The 23,811-nt window shown below is 37.8% G+C and overlaps 1 protein-coding gene across 2 annotated transcripts; it reads left to right on the plus strand.

Annotated features, from left to right (window-relative positions):
- On the plus strand, window positions 3,317–23,563 carry ESD (esterase D). Of its 2 annotated transcripts, none has more exons than XM_018056755.1 (10): window positions 3,317–3,431; window positions 6,597–6,645; window positions 9,173–9,247; window positions 9,822–9,910; window positions 13,276–13,374; window positions 14,809–14,933; window positions 16,197–16,316; window positions 17,018–17,116; window positions 19,065–19,232; window positions 23,318–23,563. In XM_018056755.1, exons 3-10 carry the CDS (start codon window positions 9,180–9,182, stop codon window positions 23,396–23,398), a joined length of 849 nt encoding a protein of 282 aa, XP_017912244.1. In that variant the 5' UTR covers window positions 3,317–3,431; window positions 6,597–6,645; window positions 9,173–9,179; the 3' UTR covers window positions 23,399–23,563. The 2 variants fall into 2 exon arrangements, with proteins under 2 accessions (XP_017912244.1, XP_005687499.1); XM_005687442.3 differs by lacking the exon at window positions 3,317–3,431 and adding an exon at window positions 5,760–5,834.

The raw sequence follows: 23,811 nt of genomic DNA on the forward strand, positions 1-23,811 counted from the left end.
TCGTTTTCCATAACTGGAAGTCTGGAAAGTCTAGAAATCTGGATAATTTTGCTCATCCCCACCCGTCCATCCCCGAACTCGCACCCTCCCCGCTCCCCTCCATCACCTCTGGCAACCATCAATCTGTTTTTAATATCCAGGAGCTCTCGGTTGTTTTTTTTTTTTTTTTTTTTAAGATCCGGCATATAAATGAAATCATTCACTATTTGTCTTTCTCTGTCTGATATATTCATTTAGCATAATGCCCTCGGGTTCATTTACCTTGTACCGACTGATACTTTCCTCTTTTTTAAGACTGAATAACATTCCATTGTGCATATATACATAAAAATCTCACATCTTTTTCATCCATTCATCCATCAACGGACGCTTAGGATGCTTCCATGTCTTGGCTATTCTAAATAATCCTGCAATAAATGTGGTGGGTGCATACATATATCTCTTGAAATTATATATTATAAAATTATATACATATAGTATTAAAGAAGAAACAGAAATTTATTGAAGCTATAAATTATAGCTGTATTCATGTTGAGTAAAAGGTATTTGAAATTTCACTTGTGGTTATCATCACACTGTATCAACACAAGAACCTTTCAGTAGAAGACTTCATGTCACAGTTCTTAGGCTAGTCTGCACCCCACAGCAATCAATTTACCAAATAAAATACCCTTAACTTTCTCCAAATATTTCCTATCAATTTTAAATAACTTGCTAGTTTGGGTATTCTATTTTAGTTGTGAAACTCAGTTTGAAGAAAATTCCCTTTTCAGTAATTTATATTAAAAAACAGTAGAAAGTAAACTGAAATTTTCATTTCAATGCTTTCTCAGAATGAAAACATCATTTTGATTAAATAAATACTATCTTCAGCCTGAATTCCACTGGATCCACAGCTGCTCAGATTAGTTTAATCCACAGCTCGCCATGGCCAAAGGGGCCTGAGCCGCTGGAAAAATGCTGATGGGTAATCTCCTGTGTGGCATCTCTACAGTTCCAACTACCACTCTTCTATGAGCAACAGTTCACCTACCACTGCTGTCAGACATCATTTGCACCGAGTGCCTAGTGTAAAACGGAAATACAGGAGCCCTTTCCAAATTCGTTAACAATGTGGCATCGGTTCAGTTCAGTCGCTCAGTCATGTCCGACTCTGTGCGACCCCATGAATAGCAGCACACCAGGCCTCCCTGTCCATCACCAACTCCCGGAGTTCACTCAGACTCATGTCCATCGAATCAGTGATGCCATCCAGCCATCTCATCCTCTGTCGTCCCCTTCTCCTCCTGCCCCCAATCCCTCCCAGCACCAGGGTCTTTTCCAATGAGTCTACTCTTCGAACGAGGTGGCCAAAGTATTGGAGTTTCAGCTTCAGCATCAGTCCTTCCTATGAACACCCAGGGCTGATCTCCTTTAGGATGGACTGATTGGATCTCCTTGCAGTCCAAGGGATTCTCAAGAGTCTTCTCCAACACCATAGTTCAAAAGCATCAATTCTTCGGCGCTCAGCTTTCTTCACACGCTAGTAAAGTAATGCTCAAAATTCTCTAAGCCAGGCTTCAGCAGTATGTGAACCATGAACTTCCAAATGTTCAAGCTGGTTTATAAAAAGGCAGAGGAACCAGAGATCAAATTGCCAACATCTGCTGGATCATCGAAAAAGCAAGAGAGTTCCAGAAAAACATCTATTTCTACTTTATTGACTATGCCAAAGCCTTTGACTGTGTGGATCACAATAAACTGTGGAAAACTCTGAAAGACATGGGAATACCAGACCACCTGACCTGCCTCTTGAGAAACCTGTATGCAGGTCAGGAAGCAACAGTTAGTACTGGACATGGAACAACAGACTGGTTTCAAATAGGAAAAGTAGTACATCAAGGCTGTATATTGTCATCCTGCTTATTTAACTTACATGCAGCTAACATCATGAGAAACGCTGGACTGGAAGAAACACAAGCTGGAATCAAGATAGCCAGGAGAAATATCAATAACCTCAGATAAGGAGATGACACCATCCTTATGGCAGAAAGTGAAGAGGAACTAAAAAGCCTCTTGATGGAAGTGAAAGAGGAGAGTTAAAAAGTTGGCTTAAAGCTCAACATTCAGAAAACGAAGATCATGGCATCTGGTCCCATCACTTCATGGGAAATAGATGGGGAAACAGTGGAAACAGTGTCAGACTTTATTTTGGGGGGCTCCAAAATCACTGCAGATGGTGATTGCAGCCATGAAATTAAAAGATGCTTACTCCTTGGAAGGAAAGTTATGACCAACCGAGACAGCATATTCAAAAGCAGAGATATTACTTTGCCAACAATGTGACATAGCAATCAATTATACTAAGCGCAGGTTCCTTTTGACGTCCTGTTCCACTGGGCATGTTGCATGCCCCAAAAGCCAGCCTTGTCTTTTAGAAGATGTCATTAAAATTTGTCAGTATAACTATTGGCTAAAAAAAGAAAAAATTGTAAGCTTTTTATGTAATCATATTTAATTTCCTCAATGGGCAAAGTACACTAATAATCAATTTGGTTAAAACAAACAAGCAACAGAAGCAGAAGGTCAAGCAAGTATTGTTGTTAAGTCAGCAACCAGCAACTATTGTTGCTCAATTCATCTAACATTGAGAGAAGGGAGAAAACAGGACACAGGCGAAGCTCCTACTATGTTTCCAGCATAGATTTTTTAAATGGCTCCTATTTCACTCCAGCAACCAAGCAGGTGAAAGATTGGGATGGTGGGGGGCTAGGGACTTGAAGTTATCTCCTGGTTTCTAAAAAAACTTCAAAAGATTACACGAAAACATTTTACACGAGTTAAGCGAGGGCCAGAGTTCAGGTTCTCTCAAGCCTGGGCATTATCCTACGTCCTCCGGGACGAGTCTGGTGGGAGTGAGTCGGGGAGAGCGGGGATAGAGGGAAAGGCCTATCCTTGACGTCGGGGGCGTCTTATCCTAGGACAGGGGGCTGCGGGCTAAGTTGCTTCAGTCGTGTCTGATTCTTTACGATCCCATGGACTGTATGGAGGCTCCTCTGTCCATGGGATTCTCCAGGCAAGCATACTGGAGTGGGTTGCCACGCCCTCCTCCACGGGCTCTTCCTGACCCAGGGATCGAACCCGCGCCTCTTTCGTCTCCTGCATCTGCAGGCGGCTTCTTTACCACTAGCGCCCACAAGGCAAGTCCTGGAAAGGGAGAGCGGCCCACAAGCGCTGTGGGAGGGGCAAGTCTGAGGGAAGGGGAGGGGACAGGGGGCGGGGATTATTTGGGGGCGTGGCCAAGGGAGGGTGGGGCTGCGAAGAGACTGGGAAACAAGACCCTGGAGTGGGGGGGGCCGAAAGGGGCTGGGCCGCGGCCGGAGGCTCCCGCGGCCATATTTAGGTCGGGCACTTCCCTTCTGGTGCAGCTGCTTTTCCCGCCGCCACCGGAGGTGAGCCTGGTCTTGGGCAGAGGTCTGGTCGTCCTCGGGCCGCCGAGGTCCTGTGTCGCACGGGTGACACTGGGGGTTCTGGTGGGGGCGGACTCTCCTGAGCCCTTGCGGCGGGTCGCGTGGGTGCGATCGCTGAGAACGCGGCCGCTGGGCTCCGCCGCGGAGAGCTGGAGCTGGAGGCCGAGGGAGGGGCGCTGGTCGGAGGACTTTGTCCCCAGGCTCGGCGCCTCGTCCCAAAGCCCTGTTCCCCAGTGAGCCTCCAAGAATTGTAACTCCGGGCGCTCGGGCCTGCAGTCTCTTTCTTTGAGCAGCTGCTTGTTTCTTAAGTGCCCACTGCGTTTCCGTAGCTGTTTCTGCGTGAAATTGATGTGCAGCCCACTCATGTAGGAAGCAGACCCTAGACGTTCGCAGTCCCCACGGGAAGGGGAACCCGCTTCTCTGCACGCAGTTGCAAGCTCTTGGGAAGTCCGATCGTGTTGTAAATGCGCTGTCAGAATTGTCTCGGGGCTTGGAGGTCATCTCTGATGGGGTGGTCAGGGGGGCGACATTTTGCACGGACCTTGAGGGCCTTGGAGGTTGCAGAAATAATAGTGTGAGTAATCATAGCCAGCAGCGTTGTAAGTGCATGAATTAATAACCCTATCGGATTGGTCCTATTAATATCCCCATTTTATAGATGGGGAAATGAGGCATAGAAAGTTTGCCCCCAGTCACTACCACGACCAGAATACTACTAGGAAGTAGTACCTAGTGAAGCCAGAATTTGAACCTGGAGCGGCTGGCTCCACAACCTACTTTAAAATCACTGTACCATGGCCCCCAGTAGAAACATCCATACTATACTAGAATGATTGAGTTTGACTAAGTTAAAATAAACAAGCCCAGAAAAATAGTGTGGGATCACTGAAGACAATTTAAGTTAAGGTGTCTGGAGTTCATGAATGCTCTTTTTTTTCCCCAGGGTGGATTAAAAATTCTTCTGTGGGCAAGCCATGTGAATTTTTATGAAGGAAAAGAGATTATGATTAGTACACAGTTAATAATATGACCGAAGTATATATGGCCTTTTATTCATCCTGCTCTTTTTGTCAGTTCATAGTTTGAATTTTGTGAACTTTTAATGGAATCAAACTTGAAAAAAACCATATAGTTAATGCCAGTGTCTTCCATTTCAGTGACATACTGGTTTTCCGCTACTGGCCTGATAGTTGGGTGGGATTAACTCTCTGCACCTGTAGCAGGATCCTGGCTGTGGGCCAGCATTTGTCATCTGCTAGTTAATGTGAGCAAGCTAACCATGTTTTCAAATGGACAGACTAAACTTAACACTATACAACTTAACACTGTTGAGCTATGCACTTAAAAATGGTTAAGACAGAAAACTTTATGTTTTTATCACAATTTTAAAATAAAATTAAAAATAAATTTAAATAATGAGTGATTCCAAGTAGACCATGTTAGACTTGACTGTGGCTTGTGTAGGGCTCCATTGAGCAGTAAGGTAAATGGATTAAAGCCCTAGGCCTCTACTCAGGATCGGTTTTTGTGAGACATAAAAGAAGAAAACCAAGTAGGAACCTCAGTTTTAGTTTCTTGTATATAATTAGGATGGTGGTAATGGGAATTCAAAGAGGGGATAACTTTAAGACATTACAAACAGAATTGGGTAAGATGGGCATAGATGTAAAGAGAGCAGAAAGAGGAATAGGAAAACGTGGTTTGAAGGTAGGAGATTGAACTTAACTTCAGATGTGTTGAGTTTTGCTAGCCAGAGGCATATCAGGTGAGATGGGTTCAACAGGAAATTTAAATTCTGGCACCAATGTTTGAGGACAGTTGTGTGGAGAGGGGCAGATTTATAGTCTTTCACACAAAAAATGTAGTTGAAACTTTGGGGATGGGAGTTAAGGAAAGAGTGTAAACAAAGAAGGAAAGGGAGATGGGAGGAGAAGGAAAGAATGGAAGAGAAGAATGCAGATCCTGTAGTTTCGTCGAGGAGAAGAATTTTTACGAAGAAGTGCTGGTGAGCAGTGCCATAACTGGGTGATGCTGGGGAGACCTGTGCAGGTCATTTAGAGCCAGTGGGATGGGGACACACTTGCAGACAGAGAAATGGATCAAAGTCCATGAGAGGATGGGAACGGAAATCCAGGTAGAGATAGGCAGAAAACTTTTGACGCTGAGGAGAAGGAAAGAATGGGTAAAATACAAAGAATACAGATTTCTGGAGATAGCCGCAATGAGTAAAGGCAACGAAAGTAAGATCTGACAGTTTGGCCTTTTGGAGGAGTAGATGCTTTGTGAATAAAGACACCTTTCTCTTTAATAGTTTTTACCTAAGTGGTGTTCCATGTGTTGATACCGTGCAGTCGAGAGAACCTTTGTTCTCTGAAGACTATTGAGGTACATTTCATTGACTTTCTAGGAAGATTGGCACTGTGGGTTTTTGGCAGGGGGGTTTGGTTTTCGTTTTGGGGTTTCACAGAGGGGTGTTTTTATTATTCTGTTGCACTCAGTAATTTCATTTCTCCCCCAAGATCTCTTCCTAGAACTGAAGTGAAACACCTGTCAGACAAACGTCTCTTAGTGTGCATTGCTGCACACATTTCTGTTGGTTCCTGTGTTGCACTCGCTGCACCATCTTTCACAAGCCCAGTCAGTTTTCTCACCAGCTCATATTTTCTAGCCAGTCAGCCCAGTGTCCTTAAGTTCTCATCTCTCCCCTGCTTTATCCTCCCTGCGTGACAAGTTTGACCTGCAACTCAGGTGGGCTTAGAGCTCCCTCTTACCTTCCTTTGCTTTTGTAGGCTCCTCACTCTCAGCAGTTGATCATATCTCATGCTTCCAAATTACGATTTAGAACTTTTTTCTGTTTATTTAAAAAGAAAAAAAAAAACCGTTCTTCATTGGAATCTTATTCCAGGAAAAGTTTTTAACCAAACACGAGGCCTTGTGGCAAAGTAGGCATTAAGGTTACTTAGACTATGGGCCTGGGTAAAGCGACGATGCTACTCCGTCAGCTGGCCTTCCCATTCTGCCACACCCAGGGTGGATGGTCATCTACCTTAAGAAAGGAAGATACCTCTTTTGAGAATGTGTAGTGGACTGTTGCCTTTGTTGTAAAAAGTATGTCCCATTTATATATCATTTGGTCTTTTTTTTCAGGATCATCTACCCTTTGGTACAGACCAAAGAGCAAGTAGTAATTGGACAGGTACATTAAATTTTATTTTTGATATATTACTTTTGAACTTGAATGTAAAAAATCTAGTAACTTGGCTTCAAATATGCTGTGTTTAGCATAGGAAAATTTTAGTGAAAAATGTAATCGCCTAGTATATCATATATCAAAGTATATCATATCTATTTCTTAGCTTATGTCTTGATTTTTTATTGAGCCTTTTGTCTTCATTCACAATTGAAGAGAGTTTCTAAAATGGGTGGTTGGGGGGAAAAGAACTTTAAAAGCTTTAAAAAGAAATTCAAAAAATAAATAAATAAATAAAATAAATAAATAAATAAAAAGAAATTCATTCTACCAATTTAAAAAACAGTATTTTCACTTTGTCTTCTTTGCCCAAACGGAAAGTAGTTGATTTTGAGTTTTAAGTAAAAAGAGCATTCAAAGAATAGAAGAAATAGACCAGTGATAAGTTACTAAAATAGGTGAGTAGCAAAGTATAAAAACAATAGAGGTAAAGATTAAGTTAACTTTAAAAACTTTCACATAATTTGGTAGCTAGAAGTTTAAAATGTATTCATTAATTCAACAAATAATTTTTAGGTATCTTTCATGTACTAGATATATGCTCAGTGTATCATGTTTTGGTAAAGCAGATATAGTCCCTGCTAGGTCTAAAAAGGGAGAAGGCAATGGCAGCCCACTCCAGTGCTCTTGCCTGGAAAATCCCATGGACGGAGGAGCCTGGTAGGCTGCAGTCCATGGGGTCACTAAGAGTCGGACACGACTGAGCGACTTCACTTTCACTTTTCACTTTCATGCATTGGAGAAGGAAATGGCAACCCACTCCAGTGTTCTTGCCTGGAGAATCCCAGGGACGGGGAGCCTGGTGGGCTGCCATCTGTGGGGTCACACAGAGTTGGATACAACTGAAGCAGCTTATCAGTTCTAAAAAATAGGAATTCCTTGCAGAATAATTCCACCAGGTAAATTTTATGCTTTGGTCTCATGTGCATATATTTTAAAAGTGTACTTCTGTCTCTTTTAATTCATTGTTTAAGATATAGTCATGAACAAGAGTGGCTGAAATTAATATTCAATAATAACATCATTTTTTCTAAAAATTGGCCTTTTGAAGATTAAAAGCATAAACCTTTGAATAGAAGGTAATTCCTCTGTTTGTAATTGTAATACCCTAATGCTGTGAAATTAGTCAATCTTTTCTGGGGAAAAAAAAAAAAAAAAGTTTTTTTAAAGAGTATTTAAAAACCCTCTGTTGAGTCAGGAAAGCAGAGCAGCAAAGGGGCCCTGAGGTCAGACTCTCTGGGTCACACCCCAGATTTCCAGCGTGAAGCTCAGTGTTTGGATTTATCAAGGAGGTTACCTAAAGGTTAAGGTTGAAACTAACCTTTTGCAAAGACATTTCCCAAATAAGCTTTCCAAGATTGGTTTTACATGTCTTTTTAGAGTAACTGTAGCAGCACAGCTGGGCTAGTATACAGTAGAGGATTTCACCGAGCAGACCACCAGAGCGGCAATGCCTGTTCCTGGGATCCGAGGATTTTTTTATTTAGTGTGTATGATTTACTGATTTGTAATAAGAAGAGAAAGGGAATCCTTCCTTGAGAAATACAAATCAGAATCTGATTTTTCTTTGCTCAATGGGTGCTTAACCATACATAAAAGATGGTGTTCGTTTTTTGTGGGGGTTTTTTTGGTATTATTATTAAAAATTAATAATGTGTGGTATTTTAACATTTAAGTTTAAAATTATTCATGAAAACTTTCAGATGTTTTGGAGAGAAAAGAATTAACCAAACTTCAAAAATTTTTTTCTGACAAATTCCATAGACTGAGGAGACTGGTAGGCTACAGTCCATGGGGTCACAAAGAGTCGGACACGGCTGAGCGATTTCACTTTCACTTTTAATTCACTTAGGACAGCCATATGTTTTCCTTGCTGGTTTGTTTTAAACGGAGAAATGTTGATCTGAAAGTTGTACAGCACTTTCTCTGAAATACTCCGCTAGGATGAGGAGTTTGATCTGGTTTAATGTATAGGAAAGTGCCTATGCTCTAAGTGTTGAATACATGTTCTTTCTTATTATTATCAAAACCATTAGTTACATCATTTTCCTCCCATTTTCTTACCAGCCATAATCAGTCATACCATTGACTCTTTTGTTACAGTTCACAGCAAACTATTAACAATGTTTAATCTTCTAAGCTAAAGTAATCAGTTAGTAACTTATTTGTATTCTCTCGCTTTCTAAAAGGAATTTGGGGTAGTCCACAGACATACATATCATGAAGCTTGTTAATAAATTAGTTAATGACATACCAGAGTACTTAAGTTTTCTAAAGTGAATATAACAAGTGTAAGTATACCTAATAAACTTAGTCACTTTCATAATAACGATTTACCAGAAAATTAGCATGTGAAAAAAATTCGAGGTGGCAGACAGCCATATGTTTAGATACTTTATCTGAAAACAGTTCTGTTGCAAATTTTCTAAGAGCTAATTCTCTGGAGATTGATGAGATCCCTCTTCACTAATAGGGGAAGAATGGCCTTGAAACAGGTTTCCAGCAGCAAGTGCTTTGGCGGACTGCAGAAAGTTTTTGAACATGACAGGTAACTACAAAGAGGATACAATTTTAGATTTCTCTCTGCTTCCACCTACTTGAATCTTTAAATAAGCCCATGAAAGATCACGGTTGCATGAATAACTGTTTACATGGAAAACCTGTGGTTTTTATCAAATTTATCTTACCTAGTTTTGACGTTGGTGATAATAATAAGATATTTACTTGTAAGTTACATATAAATTTCATATTTATATGAAAAGAGAATTAAGGGTGTGGTCCATTTCAGTGTCTGTGAGCAAACATGTAGTTTAAGATCTTTAGATTTGTTATTTCATACATTTCTTTAGAAACAATTTTTCTTTTAAAAATTGTCGTGCTCATATTGACAGTATTATATTTATTGTTTCAATTCATTCTTCTCCAAATGACTGGGTACCATGCACAGCATAAGCTCGGGTTGATTAGTATGCTAAATTGGCCCCATTCTTTCTTTACGGGCTAGGGGTATATCCCTAAAATGTTGACGAGATCACTTATTCTGGACATCAAATCACTTGTTTTGTGTTTCTTTCTGACTAATGAGGGGCAATTTTTTTTTTTGATGTCTGTTAAAATTATAGTGTTGAACTGAAGTGCAAAATGAAATTTGCTGTCTATTTACCACCAAAGGCAGAAACTGGAAAGTGCCCTGTGCTATATTGGCTGTCTGGTAAGTGTTATGCGTTTGAGTTTTGTAAAGGAGTTTCTTTTTCTTTTTTTCCTGGCTTATCTTACTCTTCCATCTTGACTTTTTGGTGTGCTTTCTTAACCATTTATAAAAGACTTTAGGAGCCTGTAGTATGCTCTTACTTCATCCTGAGAATAATTTCAAACCTACTGAATTACATTTCTTTCATTACTTCTTTTTTCATGTCTGTGTTGTTATTGTGTAATTGCTAAGTCGTGTTGGACTCTTTTGCGACCGCATGGACTGTGGCCCACCAGGCTCCTCTGTCCATGGGATCTCTGGGCAAGAATTCTGGAGTGGATTGCCATTTCCTTTTCCAGAGGATCTTCTCGACCTAGGGATCGAACCTGCGTCTCCTGCATTGGCAGGTTGATTCTTTACCACTGAGCCAACCAGGGAAATCTACTTCTTTTTCAGTTAGACCACATAATTTAGCAGAAAATGTAAAGTTCTAGACTCATTGGCAAAAGCTTAGAAAACTTATTTAGTTTGTTCCTAACCAAACATTTCATAGAGACTTTACCACTCAAATAGAACATTTTTAGGTAAAATCAGGGCCCCTGTGATATAGTAATTGGAAACCACAGACAAGTAACTTCTTACAGTGTTCTCTAGAATGTTTTAATTGGACCCGGATCTTCTCCCCCAGCAATCTGGAACATCACAGAAGACTTCTTCTTAATCACTGGTGAATATCAAAGACTGTCCAGTGGATTGTGAGAGCTCTTTCACAAGATCCTAGCACTTCATCTTTAGAAGCAAACATTTTAAGAGACTCATAGAAAACGGAATTATGTCATAGAGTTGTATTGTTGTTTCTTTAAAATTGCTTCTTACAACTTTGATTTACTAAATCCTCCCTTATGTATGTTTTCTCACCAAATTATCACTCTTAGAGAATTATATTTCATTTTAAAAGGTAAAAATTAAGTACGTACATAACTTTAACTCAGCGTCTCATTTCTTTGACTGGAGAAAGCAAACCAGTTTTGCTGGAAGAGCGCTGGGCAGTGCCAAAAGTGGTGATAGATCCCATGTTTGTTTTAGAAACATAGTATTGTACAGCTAAAGATGCTTTAGGAATCATGTAAGCATGGCCAGGATATTATATATTACTCAGAATCACGTACAGGAGTGAACACGTTTTCTGATTCATGGGCCAAAGCTTTATTCATTCTTTTCTCCTGTTCTTTTGGAATTTTGTTTCTTGTGAGAGCTACTTCAGTCGTATCTCTTGTTAAAAGAATAATAACCCAGGCCAGATGTACCAGGGTATTGTATAATAGGCACTGTAATAATAAGGTCCTAAATTCTTAACTGTAATTGAAATCTATCAAGGTGTATCATCTGAGCTTTATGAATATAGAAAATTGTTTGTTTGTTTACATCAAATGACAGGACATTTTCCGTAGTGAGATGCTAAAGAAGAGATAAACCTTGGAAATTAAGGCTTGATTTTCTGAAAAAAGGTAAGATTGACCAGCACACTTGAGAAAAAGTGACAGAAGAATGCTGGAAGGTTTACATCCCAGTTAATTGAAGGAAAACAGTGACAGAAAGATAGCATCAATTGTTATAAATTAACTGAAATCAGACTATCTTTATTCTGAACTGTATACTTTAAAGGAGTGAATTGTATGGCATCTGAGTTATACCTCAATAAAGTTGTTACCCAAAAAAAAAAAAAAAAACCCAGCTCTTCATATAAAATAAGTATAGTTGACCAAATAGCTGTTATTAATAGTAACCATCTTCATATGCTTGCGCACAATTCTGCTAGTAGAAGTATCTTCATTTTCCTGAGTACTGTTCACACCCTACTATCTTAATCAGGAAATTTGTGTTCTGACTAACAAAAAAAAATTTTTTTTTCCTCTGATCTCTAAATACATTTCCATTTCCCAAATGCACAACTCTGAACTGTGTCTCAGACACAGTTTAAGACCCTTTACACCTTATCGCATTTAATCCTCATAGCTACCTTATGAGGTGAAAATAGGTAATATCATCCCTATCATTTTTCAAATGGAAGAACTGAGGCTCAAAATACTCGTTGCTTGCATAGTTAAGTAACTAACTTAGTTTAGTTAGGAAGGAGTTGAATGACGTTTACAGCCAGATACTGTTTGAAATCCAAAACTCATGCAGTCTGCATATTACCCTGCCTCCTTTGAACACGTTTACATTAAGGTTACATTTGATTTGCATTGGTATTACATTTACATTTGATTAAAATTGCTGACCTTTTATCAGTATTTGAGGCAGTTCTCCACCATGATCTGGCTCCAGTGTTTTTATGAAAGGCATTCTGAGAGGAACGAACAAGGACCTTGTTCCCTTGCCATAACTAGTGAAAATATATATGTCCTAACGGTTTATTTAACCATAAACTCTAGTAAAATTTATCCAATGACACTTGTAACTTTCTTATAATTATTAATTTAGCATATCTTTATTGGGCAACCATTTCATAACTCTGTGCTGGGCTGTTGGGGAATAAATAGAAACTGTATGTTGTGTAGTTAATTTATTCTGCTTCATGCAAATCAGTAAGTTTTAGTGTTGCTAATTATCAGGCATATTGGGACATTTAGCACTGGCTACTAGAAAAGGCAATGGCACCCCACTCAGGTATTCTTGCCTGGAAAATCCCATGGATGGAGGAGCCTGAGCGACTTCATTTTCAATTTTCACTTTCACGCATTGGAGAGGGAAATGGCAACCCACTCCAGTGTTCTTGCCTGGAGCATCCCAGGGACGGGGGAGCCTGGCGGGCTGCCGTCTCTGGGGTCACACAGAGTCAGACACGACTGGAACGGCTCAGCAGCAGCAGCAGCAGTTCTCTTCTTAGTACACTGAGAAATTCAAAGATGATCAGTCCAAATTTTATTGCTGAGAACTACTTGTATATAAAAATAGTACTATGATGACCATAATATTATCTCACTGAACATTTATGTTTTAATGCAGGAATAGTATTAGCATACTTGATAACACGCCATTGGGATTGTTATAACAGTTGGTTTAGGCACCATCTTGCCATTCTACGGTTGAAAAATTCTGAATTCCCAAACACATCCAGTCCAGACGATTTCTGTAATTGAAATTTTAGTGGGTGACTTTGAAAAGACAGCTGGGGGATTATTTAACCTAAGACAATTCTTAGATTGATACTGTTACAAATTTTATGAAAAGAGAAACTTTAGTGTCTTTTTCAGCATGATTTCTTTAAAAAAACAACAAACCTTTTTAATAGTAAGTGAGCTTATTTTCTTGTATTGTAAAAAAATTAAAGCTTATAAGCCGTTCACAGTATAGCATGAGATAACAATATTTTTAATCTTTAGGCTTAACTTGCACAGAACAAAATTTTATCTCAAAATCTGGTTATCATCAAGCTGCTTCGGAACATGGCCTTGTCGTCATCGCTCCAGATACCAGCCCTCGTAAGTGTTCTTATTCCAGAGATCCTTTGTAAAAGTATAAATCTTTAAGACTAAGCTACAAGCAGAGTAGCGTATACACAGTCTGTTTTGTATTTTTGCTATTTACTAATCTTTCAAGCAACAGCATGACTCTAAAATACCATACTATATATTTTCCTCACTGAATTTTACTAACAGTTTTGCTATTCCCGTTTCATAGACTGACACTTTCAAGCAGAGCCTGAGCAACTCAATTTATCTTGGTCATATTGGCACTAGTGCCACAATAACTCACAATGCATAGGAAATAATTTTTTTGTTCCTTGGGTAGCCTGTCTTGTCATGTAGTAATTATCTTTTCTCATTTCTGTTAGTCATCAAACAGTCATGCAGTTAAAGAAATATTAGTTTTAATACAAGGGATTATAATGTATACATTAGAGAAATGAGACTATCAGGTATTTGAGAACTCACTCCATGAGATTGTTGAAACTTGTTTTGTGACCCTGGAAAGGTCAGGAAATGGAATTTAAATGGAAGCTAAATCCATCTGGAAGTCGAATGACCGGCCTTGGGAAGCAGTGTATTTCCTTTCATGGTCCCTATGATACAAAAAGTAAAACATGTCTCACAGGAAATGTAACGAAATGTTTAATTCAGAAGAGCATCAAGAACATGTCTCCAGAATAAACTTTTAAAACAAGGTTTATTTTTAAGTAAAAACCATAAGAAATTCTTAATGATCATTAGTGGAAAAGTGCCATGTTCCTGGATGAGCAGACTGACTCTTACAAAGAGGTCATTTCCATCCAATTACATATCACTATGATTTTATTCAAAATCCCAGTGGTTGACTTTAAACTGCATGCAAGTATATAAAATAAAACCTAATTAATTAAAAAAGAATGTAAGAAAATTCCACTGGGGGGATGGATAAATAGAAGGAACAGGATGGAATGATTCCAGAGTATATAAGAAGACATTTTCGCTGTCAGTTCAAGATTGCGAATTGAACACAAGTATTTGTCCCCATTCCCTTCTGAGATCACAGTGGTACAGAGAAGCAAAGAAGTGTTGGGGTAGTGAGGAGGGTCATCAGAGAAGAAATTTCAACACATTTACGAAGGATAAAAAGAAGGTGGAAACCCTTTGACAGGTAAAACAGAGTGAGGATCTGTTCAGAACACTGAGGAGCTTCTAACATCAACAGAGAAAGCCAGTGAATGCCCCGCCTGGAGGACCATGTCCTCCCTTACCTACCTCATTGGCTGAAATTAGTCACAGGACCGCCCTCAAGAGGGCAAGGAAGTATGTGCCCCCAAAGGCCAGAGAGCTCACAATGTCCAGTGAACAGCTCTGATGCAACTGAATATTCAGGTTCATTTTAAAGCGTATTATTAAACGTGGGCCATTACTAACAGAGTAGATGAAACCACAAGACTTTTCTTTAATTAGGTGGCTGCAATATTAAAGGAGAAGAGGACAGCTGGGACTTTGGCACTGGCGCTGGGTTTTATGTCGATGCTACTGAAGATCTTTGGAAAACTAACTATAGAATGTACTCTTACGTAACGAAGGAGGTAATTTAATTTACATTGTAATTATTAATTGATGACTGTGAAAGTTTGATTTTGGACACAAGGTCCCTCTGGTCTTTTAAACTAAGGTATGGTATTGTTGAATCTGTTTGGTAGATGTGATGTGATGTGGTCAGTTGCTCAGTCCAACTCTCTGCAGCCCGTGGACTCTGGCCCACCAGGCTGCTTAGTCCATGGAATTTTCCAGGCAAGAATACAGGAGTAGGTTGCCATTTCCTACTCCAGGGGATCTTCCCGACCCAGGGATTGGACCCACATCTCTTGCGTCTCCTGCGTTAGCCACTAGTGGCACCTGCGAAGCCTATTTAGTCTATATTTACTAACTACCTTTGCAAAGATTCCAAAGTTTACTGGTACTATACTCCTATTTTCTACAATTTAAATTCACTAAGTACAATTGTAAAGAATTTGATAATTATCTTGATACCTGTTTACATTGACCAGCTTATACAAAGCAAATAGTATATGAAAGCACTTTGCATTTCTCTGGTAGTTGGTTCATTCAGACATATTTCACAGGGATTAATCATAATCAGAAAGGATAAGTGGTAAAGCATTGCTTCTATTAATAATATTTGTATACAGTTTATGCATTTTTCTAAATCTTATGATTTTAACAATGTCCACATCATAAAAATTCAGAAATAATAGTATAAAATTTTAATCATGCGTAATTCTGTCACCCCAGACAACTATATTTCGGTATATTCCAGATTTTGTTTTATGACTAGTTTTCATATAATTATGAAACATTTTTATCTTGTTCTTTTTTAGTTATATAAAACAAATATTTTTTAATATTCTGATCTATTTGTAACATAATTTTAAGAATTGGATAGTATGCCATGATTTACTTTTTTCTAATGGAGCTATTTATATGTTTACATATGTCTTTTACCATAATGTGTATTATTGCATTGATTATCTTTGTGTATAATTCTTTTTACCCATAAGAACTTTTCCCGTAGAATAGATTCCAGGAAGTGAAATTATTGGATCAAAGTTTAGAACATTTGGAAGTTTCTTTCTGCATTATCGTCTTAAATTTGCTTTCTAAGGGTGATGTATCATATATTCGCCAGTGATATATTAATAATCATTGTCTATCCTGCATTTTTTAAAAATCTTTACAGTATAAACCATTTTAAGACTGTGATTTGGAAGTATTGATTTTTTTATACAACTTAGAAAGAGGCTAAACTTACTTCTCTCATATTTTCTGTCGCACCATTAAATTCTCCCTAGCTTCCCCAACTCGTAAATGACAATTTTCCAGTGGACCCCCAAAGGATGTCTGTTTTTGGCCACTCTATGGGAGGCCATGGAGCTCTGATCTGTGCTTTGAAGAATCCTGGAAAATACAAAGTAAGATTAACCTAAGCTTCTAGTGACAGATATTTCTCTTGAATAATATAATATTAGGAACTTACAGAGATTGAAATTAGATACTGTTGTTTAGTATTGGGATTAAACTTTTCTAGTGTTGGACATTTCAAGAGATTGTGGGGGAAGACTATTAAATTGACCATCCAGTATATGCTACAGACTCAAAAGAATAGGCTTGTATCCCAGTGTTTTCTTATTGGTCTGCTAGAGGTATTATCAATAAATTTTCATAGCTTCTATTCAAACTATAGTTTTCTAGGCTCTTTTTTTCTAAAAGTTAGTCTTGACTAATGTTATTGTAGCAGTATGTTATGATTTCCTTATATTTTTATCAAGAATATTCTCACATAAAGTTTACTCTGATTTTCCATTGTTTTAAATGCAAAAACTGAGTAGAAATTCATCATAAACTTTCATTTGTGCCTTATTTAATGAAAATGTAATGTACTGCTTTGTTGCTTTAGCAATTATATTTTATTAGCTCTTTAAATAGAATACACAAAGGATGATGGATCTTGGAGAGGCATATAATCTAAGCTCATAGTATAGCAGAAGAAAAATCGTTCACAGGGATTTTCACAGCAAGTCAGACTTTTTAAGCAAGTTGCAAATATCTGTGCATAGCCAACTTACGAAAATATAACTTGTTTGTAAATTTTATTTTATTTTTGTGCCTTAAGTCTGTGTCAGCATTTGCTCCACTTTGCAACCCAGTGCTCTGTCGTTGGGGCAAAAAAGCCTTTACCGGATATTTGGGAACAGATCAAAGTAAATGGGAGGTAGGTACTGGATGGCTCTCTTAATACTCATTCATAAGTTTTCAAATTTGTTGAAAAGCTGCTCTACAGACATTATATTCCTAACTTGTTCAAGTAAGGATCCAGGGTCCCCTGCATTGCAAGCAGATTCTTTACCATCTGAGCTACCAGGGAAGCCCAAACATCCAGAGCTAAAATTAATTAACAAGAGTGAATACATATAACAGTAACAACACCCATGAAGGATCTTTTTAAAATTGTATTCAATTATGGCAGATATTCTGAGGCTACATCTTTTTTCTGCTAATGATTAATTTATATGTTTATTTTCTAAATTAACGTTACAAAAAATACCCCCTGTTACTAAATTTAGACTTATCTGTTATTAACTATGTGCTTGATTGTATGGTGAGAACCAGGAGGCCTGGGTTTTTATTTTGTGTATCTGTTTCAAAATCTAGTGTCTCTCAGGTTTAGATTTTTAATTCTAGGCTTAACAGCCTTTAAACATAGATACTGTGTATGTAATGTACATTTATGAGTCTATTTCCAACAGCGAGATTGCTTTTTAAAGCATAGGAGCAGATGCTTCTAGATGAAAATAAAACAGGCCCTTTTTTCCAAGACTGTGCAGAAATGGCCTATTTGAAAACTCCTACCAAGAATTTGAATATTTTACAAATGAGCTCATCACCATGTGCTTGTTAGCAAGTAGCAGATACTTGAGTAGGGGGAAAAAAAGAACCTTTTTTCATTGCTGTTAATTCAAAATCATGTACTCATGGACCCCTGTTTTACTCAAGTTTGGTCACTGAAATTCTAACAGAATTGGAAAGTTAATCTCTTAGTCACTAGATTAAAGTTTAGTTTTGCTTAGGCCTAGGTTTTCATTATATTGGAAGAATGCCAAAAATTGTTACCATTAGTTACTTGGAGAACAATGCGTTGACAATGCTTGCTCATCAGTGCTTTGAGTTTTCACCATATGCAGAGTTTGTGTGGAGTTTTGAAATCTTCTGTGAAGAAGGTGATGATCCTTTCCTGTGCACAGGGGCCTTACGGTCTAATAGAAGATTTGAGTGAAAGACCAGCTGATTGAGAGAAGTAGGGGAGAGGTAGCCTATAAAGGAATGTGTATCCTTTTTCTCCAAGTGGCCGTAGATTGTACTGTCTTAATGATGCTGTGTTTAGGCCAGCATTTAATTTACTCTTGGAAGAAGGAGGCTATGCAGAATTATGAAATCAAAGAACTTTAAACTAGTTGGACTTCATATGTCTCCTTTCACTCTTCCTTTTAAGACTAAAGAAAGCAAGTCTGAAAAAGCATGATACTTTAGAAGGGAAAATCTTTTGTTTGTCTTGATCAATCCATCAGTGTGGTTAGTGAATATACATGAGTGATCAACATTTAAAGATGGATAGTAAAATAGAAAATTGTAACTAGTGGCAGCTCCTCAGATACTCAATTTGAGTTGTTAACATGATTCAGATTATTCACGTCTTCCTGAAAGTTCCTAGAGTTTGTAGATATTTGGTGGTTTTCAGCAGATAGAAAAAGAGAGATTTATGTCTGGAATTAGTCAAAAAGCAGAAACAAAAATAGACTGCTTATTTGAAACAGAAGAAATAGTCAATTTGTGAAAGGATTTACAAAGGAAAAAAATCAAGGTTTTTGGAGTTGAGAGGTGGTTAATAACCTTGATGATTTAGAAGAAAAAAGGTTACACGATGAAGAATACTTGAGATATAAAATCCTTGCTGTTGGTCTAGGACTGCTTGAAAGGAAGGAGGAGGCTGTAATGAGAATAGCATTCTGAAGACCTTATAAATAAAAACCAGACAAGCCAACTTAATCAGCCTTAGAGCTTGAATGACTTTAAATTCTATTCAGTTCTAGTATAGGATATTCTGAAGAATATCTTTCTGGCACTTGTGAATTTATTTTTCATTATTTCTCCTCTTTTTATAGGCTTATGATGCTACCTGTCTTGTGAAGTCCTATCCAGATTCTCAGCTGGATATACTAATTGATCAAGGGAAAGAGGACGAGTTCCTTTCTGATGGACAGTTACTTCCTGATAACTTCATCGCTGCCTGTACAGAAAAGAAAATCCCTGTTGTTTTCAGATTACAAGAGGCAAGTACCAGGAAACTTTACCTTGCTCTAAATTCACTATTGAAAAAACAAGATTCCATAGTACTTTTTAAATATGATTTTAGAATTTGAAAAGGTACCTCTAGTTAAGATATTTTCTAATTATAATAAGACAAAGTGAAAACCTCCCTATTAAGTTAATGATATCTAAGACCAGATTACAGAGAAATAGGAAAGCGTTTGGCAGTGAAAAGTATTTACAATTTTCTGTCCTACTGTAAAATCAGTAAATAGCTCAAAGTTTGATGCTTGGGTGGTACTTAATCATCAACATTATCGGGTATCTTTCTTTATGCATGCAGCTATTGTTGCAGTCAAATAAAAAGACAAGCTTACACCTTAATTACTGTTCACTTTAGATACACTTCTTAGCCTTGGAAGCTGTGTCTGACACACACATATGCACTGTATATTGAGTTAGATACTAACCTATCTGTTGTGCGGCTTGCTCGTTGTTTAAGAACGATTACTAGATTTCAGTTGGTTTGCAGATTTTCCTTTTTCCTTGGCTAAAATACTTTCGACTATTCACTACTCACCTAGCTCTATGCTAATATAGTTATAATTAAAGAAATTCTGCCTTTATTTTTTTTAAATTATATAATCATATACTTCAGAACATAACATAAACAAAATTTTTCTTTCAGGATGAAAAATGAACCCTGAAAATTATACATGGCCAGGCTTTTTGAAAACATTTTTATTCATGTTTATGGGTAATATGCCATATGGGTAATATGTTTATGGGTAATATTCCAGGCACATTGATCTAAAACTTATAATGATAAGTGTTATCTAGATCAATGTGTATGCTTACAAAACTGTTTTCACAGCATTAACTCATTTTATCCTTATATGACCAGATGAGAGACCATTCCTATCCTGTCCACCTGTTTGGGTTTTTTGTTTTGTTTTGTTTTTTTTAGTTTTTTTCAGCTTTTTAAAAATTGTGGTAAAATACCACAATACCACATAAAATTTACTGCCTTAACTCTTTGTAAGTGTCCGTTTCAGTGGTGTTAAATTCATGCATAATGCTGTGGAGCTTTCACCATCATTCCTCTCTACAATTCTTTTCATCTTGTAAAAGTGCAGCTCCGTTCCTGTTAAGCACTAACCCCTCATGCCTCCCTGCCCCCAACCCTTAGCAACCACTGTTTTACTTCCTGTCTCTGTGACTGCCCTGAGGATTTCCCATAAGTGGCCTCATATAGTATTTGTCTTTTTGTGACTAGCTGATTTCATTTAGCATAATCCTCTTAAGGTTCATCCATGTTGTATCGTGTGCCAGAATTTTCTTCCTTTTTAAGGCTGAATAATATTTCATCCTATGCATATTACCAGATTTTGCTTATTCAGTCATCTGTCAATGAACCGTGAAGGTTGCTTCCAAGTCTTAGCTCTTGTGAATAATGTTGATATAAACACGGATGTGTAAATGTTTCCTGAAGATTCTGCTTTTAGTTATTTTTGGTTATTATACCCAGGATTGGAATTGTTGGATCATGTGGTAATTCTGTTTTTGATTTTTTGAGGAAACTTCATACTATATTGCATAGCAGCTATACTACTTTTCATTCCCATCAGCAATGCACAAGTGTTCTAATTTCTCCACATCCTCCCCAACATTCCTTTTTTCTTTCTTGTGACTATCCATCATTTAAAAATAGAATTTTTTTATTGATAGATTAACTTGAACATTTATCATCAGAATTACATGTTTTACATCAATGATCAACCTTGAGAAATTTGATTATAAAGATAACAGTGTGTTGAATTTTATTAACTCTAGCTATAAGTGATATAACAAAGCGTGTTTTTTCCCAGATGACTTTAACTTCTTGGAAAGCCTCATAGTGCTGTTGGTTGCCTCTTCTGCATCCCTTGAGTTTATGCCAGGAAATTTTGTGGTTACCACTAACAGCAAAGTTTCAGCCTTCCTACAAAGACTGAAACATTTCTAGAGTTTGTTATAAAAGCAGCAGGGTTAGAACACTGATGAAATTCTTGAGGGGAAAAAAAGTCAATTTTTTAATTTCTAAAATGCCTATATCCCAAGCAACTGAAAAACGTAGTTGTCTGTGGTTAAGGAGGAGTGAGGACAAAGCATTCCTTTCCCTTTTTTATTTAACGATGAGGAAGTGTTGAAATCATCAGTGACACTTTTTAGCTCAGGCGCAGTTTTCTGTCCCCCTTCCTTCCAGCATGGGCAGTTTGAGTGATGCACAGTCTGGAGCAGGGCAGGTTTAGGTCTGTTGTAGCTGAATGCGCAGTACAATCAATCATACCTCAGCAGTGGCTCCAGAGAGGCAACTTTTCAGAGTTTCAAGCCAACTTCCGTTGGCTGCAGACTACCTCAGGTCTGAGGGACTTACTATCTGCTTTATCGTTAGGGTTTCCCGGGTGGCTCAGTAGCGAAGGATCCGCCTGCCAATGCAAGTAGAGGCAAAAGGCACGGGTTCGACCCCTGGGTCGGGAAGATCCCCTGGAATAGGAAATGGCCACCGCTCCAGTATTCTTGCCTGGAAAGCCTCATTGACAGAGGAGCTTGCTGGGCTCAGTCTGAGGTCGCAGAGTCGGACACAAATGAGCATACATGCATACCTGTCTTCGGTCATTTTTTATCTGAAAACTGGCGGGTGCTACTTGATATGATGCTTCACAGGTTTTGTGGCCTAAAAATCGTGGGTATATTTGACCTCTTACCAAGAATTACATGAGTGCCAAATGCTCGTCTCCTACTTTCTTTATATAAGAAACTGTCCTTCAGCTCTAAGTTAACTAATTAACTGGGACTGGTCTTATCATTGAGTGACGTGAAACCAAATAATTCCAAGGCTCAGCCTTAATTTTGACAGCATTCCTGTCAGATTCACTTTTACAGTTTGGCCACTGAAAATAGAAAACAGATTGCTTTTAAGTTTCTTTGATGATTTTAAAGTAGAACTCTTTATTAACAGGTGTACCCAAGATATGCTTTGCGTACTGCTGGAAGTTAGAGGTTGAGAAGGTTTACTGATTCATCAAAACCTTAGGGATTTTGCCTTGTTCCCTGAAATGCAGATGATATTTTTCATTAGGTCCAGTTTCGTTTCTTCAGGGCTTAGAAAAATTTGTTTTTCTTCCAGTCAGACCATTTGCTTGATCAGGTTAAACTTTCTTAGACTCTTATCTTTCCTGGTTTATTCTATTTTATATTTTAATTGCCTCTGGCAGGGTAAGGGCTGTCCTAAAAATTAACCTGGTTTTTAACACGCTCAAGTTTTTCCCATCCTATTTTTAATTTCTTTTTCCCTTGAAAGGTACTTACTTTGTACTCAGAGGACACCTTCGGGAAGGGTTGCTTCTCCTTTTGCCATTGATCACCTGTTACTGGTTTTATTTGACCAGATAGAAATCTGTTTCAACTTAATTACATTTTCTTTCTGCAGCATGGTAGTTTTTAAACTGACTTTTTACCCAGTGTGGTTTATTGCTGAGAGATGTCAGCATTTAATTAATTATTCCTTTTTCCTCAGCTGTAGTAGGCTTTTACTGCACAGGAGGTCAAATTCTCAATGTGATTTATGATGGCCCTGTTTAACTTCCCAGGATAGGGCATTTGGCTGTGCACAAGTTCTTTCTCTGTATTGTTTATGTGCGCTTATTTTGTATCTTAACATTTCCTTATCGGTGGGTGTGTGTTTCCTTTGGGATTTGAAACTTCTTGCCTGTGTTCCTAAGCTCTAAATTCTGAGTCTTTTATGTCCTTGTTGATATGACCACATGTTTACTCTGTGCATTTGATTAATGTGATATTTCTTTTCTTTGCGTGTATTACTGGCAGCATCTAGAAACTAGGCTATGCAGAATGTTTCTTTTTTTTTTCTTTTTACATTTTTGCTATTCTTTTTTTCAGTGAAAATATTGAAGTACAAGTGTAATAAGCTTTGATTAGAAACTGTTCACATATGGTGATAGTTTAATTATTTACAAGCCAATTAAGTGACATGCAAGATATATTTAATGTCCCTTTATCGACTTTTCTGAATGGTAGATAAACATCATCTCTCTGATTTGTCTTCTAGGGTTATGATCACAGCTACTACTTTATTGCAACCTTTATTGCTGATCACATCAGACATCATGCAAAATACCTGAATGCATGAAAAACTTCAGATAAGAGAATCTCTTCAGGATTATAAAATTGTAATAAACAGAATTGCAAGGAAATAAGATTTTAAAACTTTGGATTTCATAATGCTAAAAATGCTTCATTCTGTAGTTGAATCACTCACTGAATAAATATATCAAACCTGCTTCTGATTTTAAAAGTTACTTTACCAGTGTTTACTTGGGAAATATTAGATACTTAACAGCTTTTTCAAGATCATTTGTAAATGATTCAGAGGCATGGGCTGTCTTTTTTCCTGTTTTGTATCTAGTGTCTAACAACTGCTTGGCTTCTAGCGGTCACTGAATTGAATAAGTATTTGTTAGTTGATGAACAGAAATAGACTCGGAAAGATTAAGTGAATTTCCCATCATTACACAGTTATTTGTGGGAGAGCTAAGATTAGAA

The sequence above is a fragment of the Capra hircus genome, chromosome 12 (genome assembly GCF_001704415.2).
Source record: "Capra hircus breed San Clemente chromosome 12, ASM170441v1, whole genome shotgun sequence".
In the NCBI taxonomy this organism is placed as follows: Eukaryota; Metazoa; Chordata; class Mammalia; order Artiodactyla; family Bovidae; genus Capra; species Capra hircus.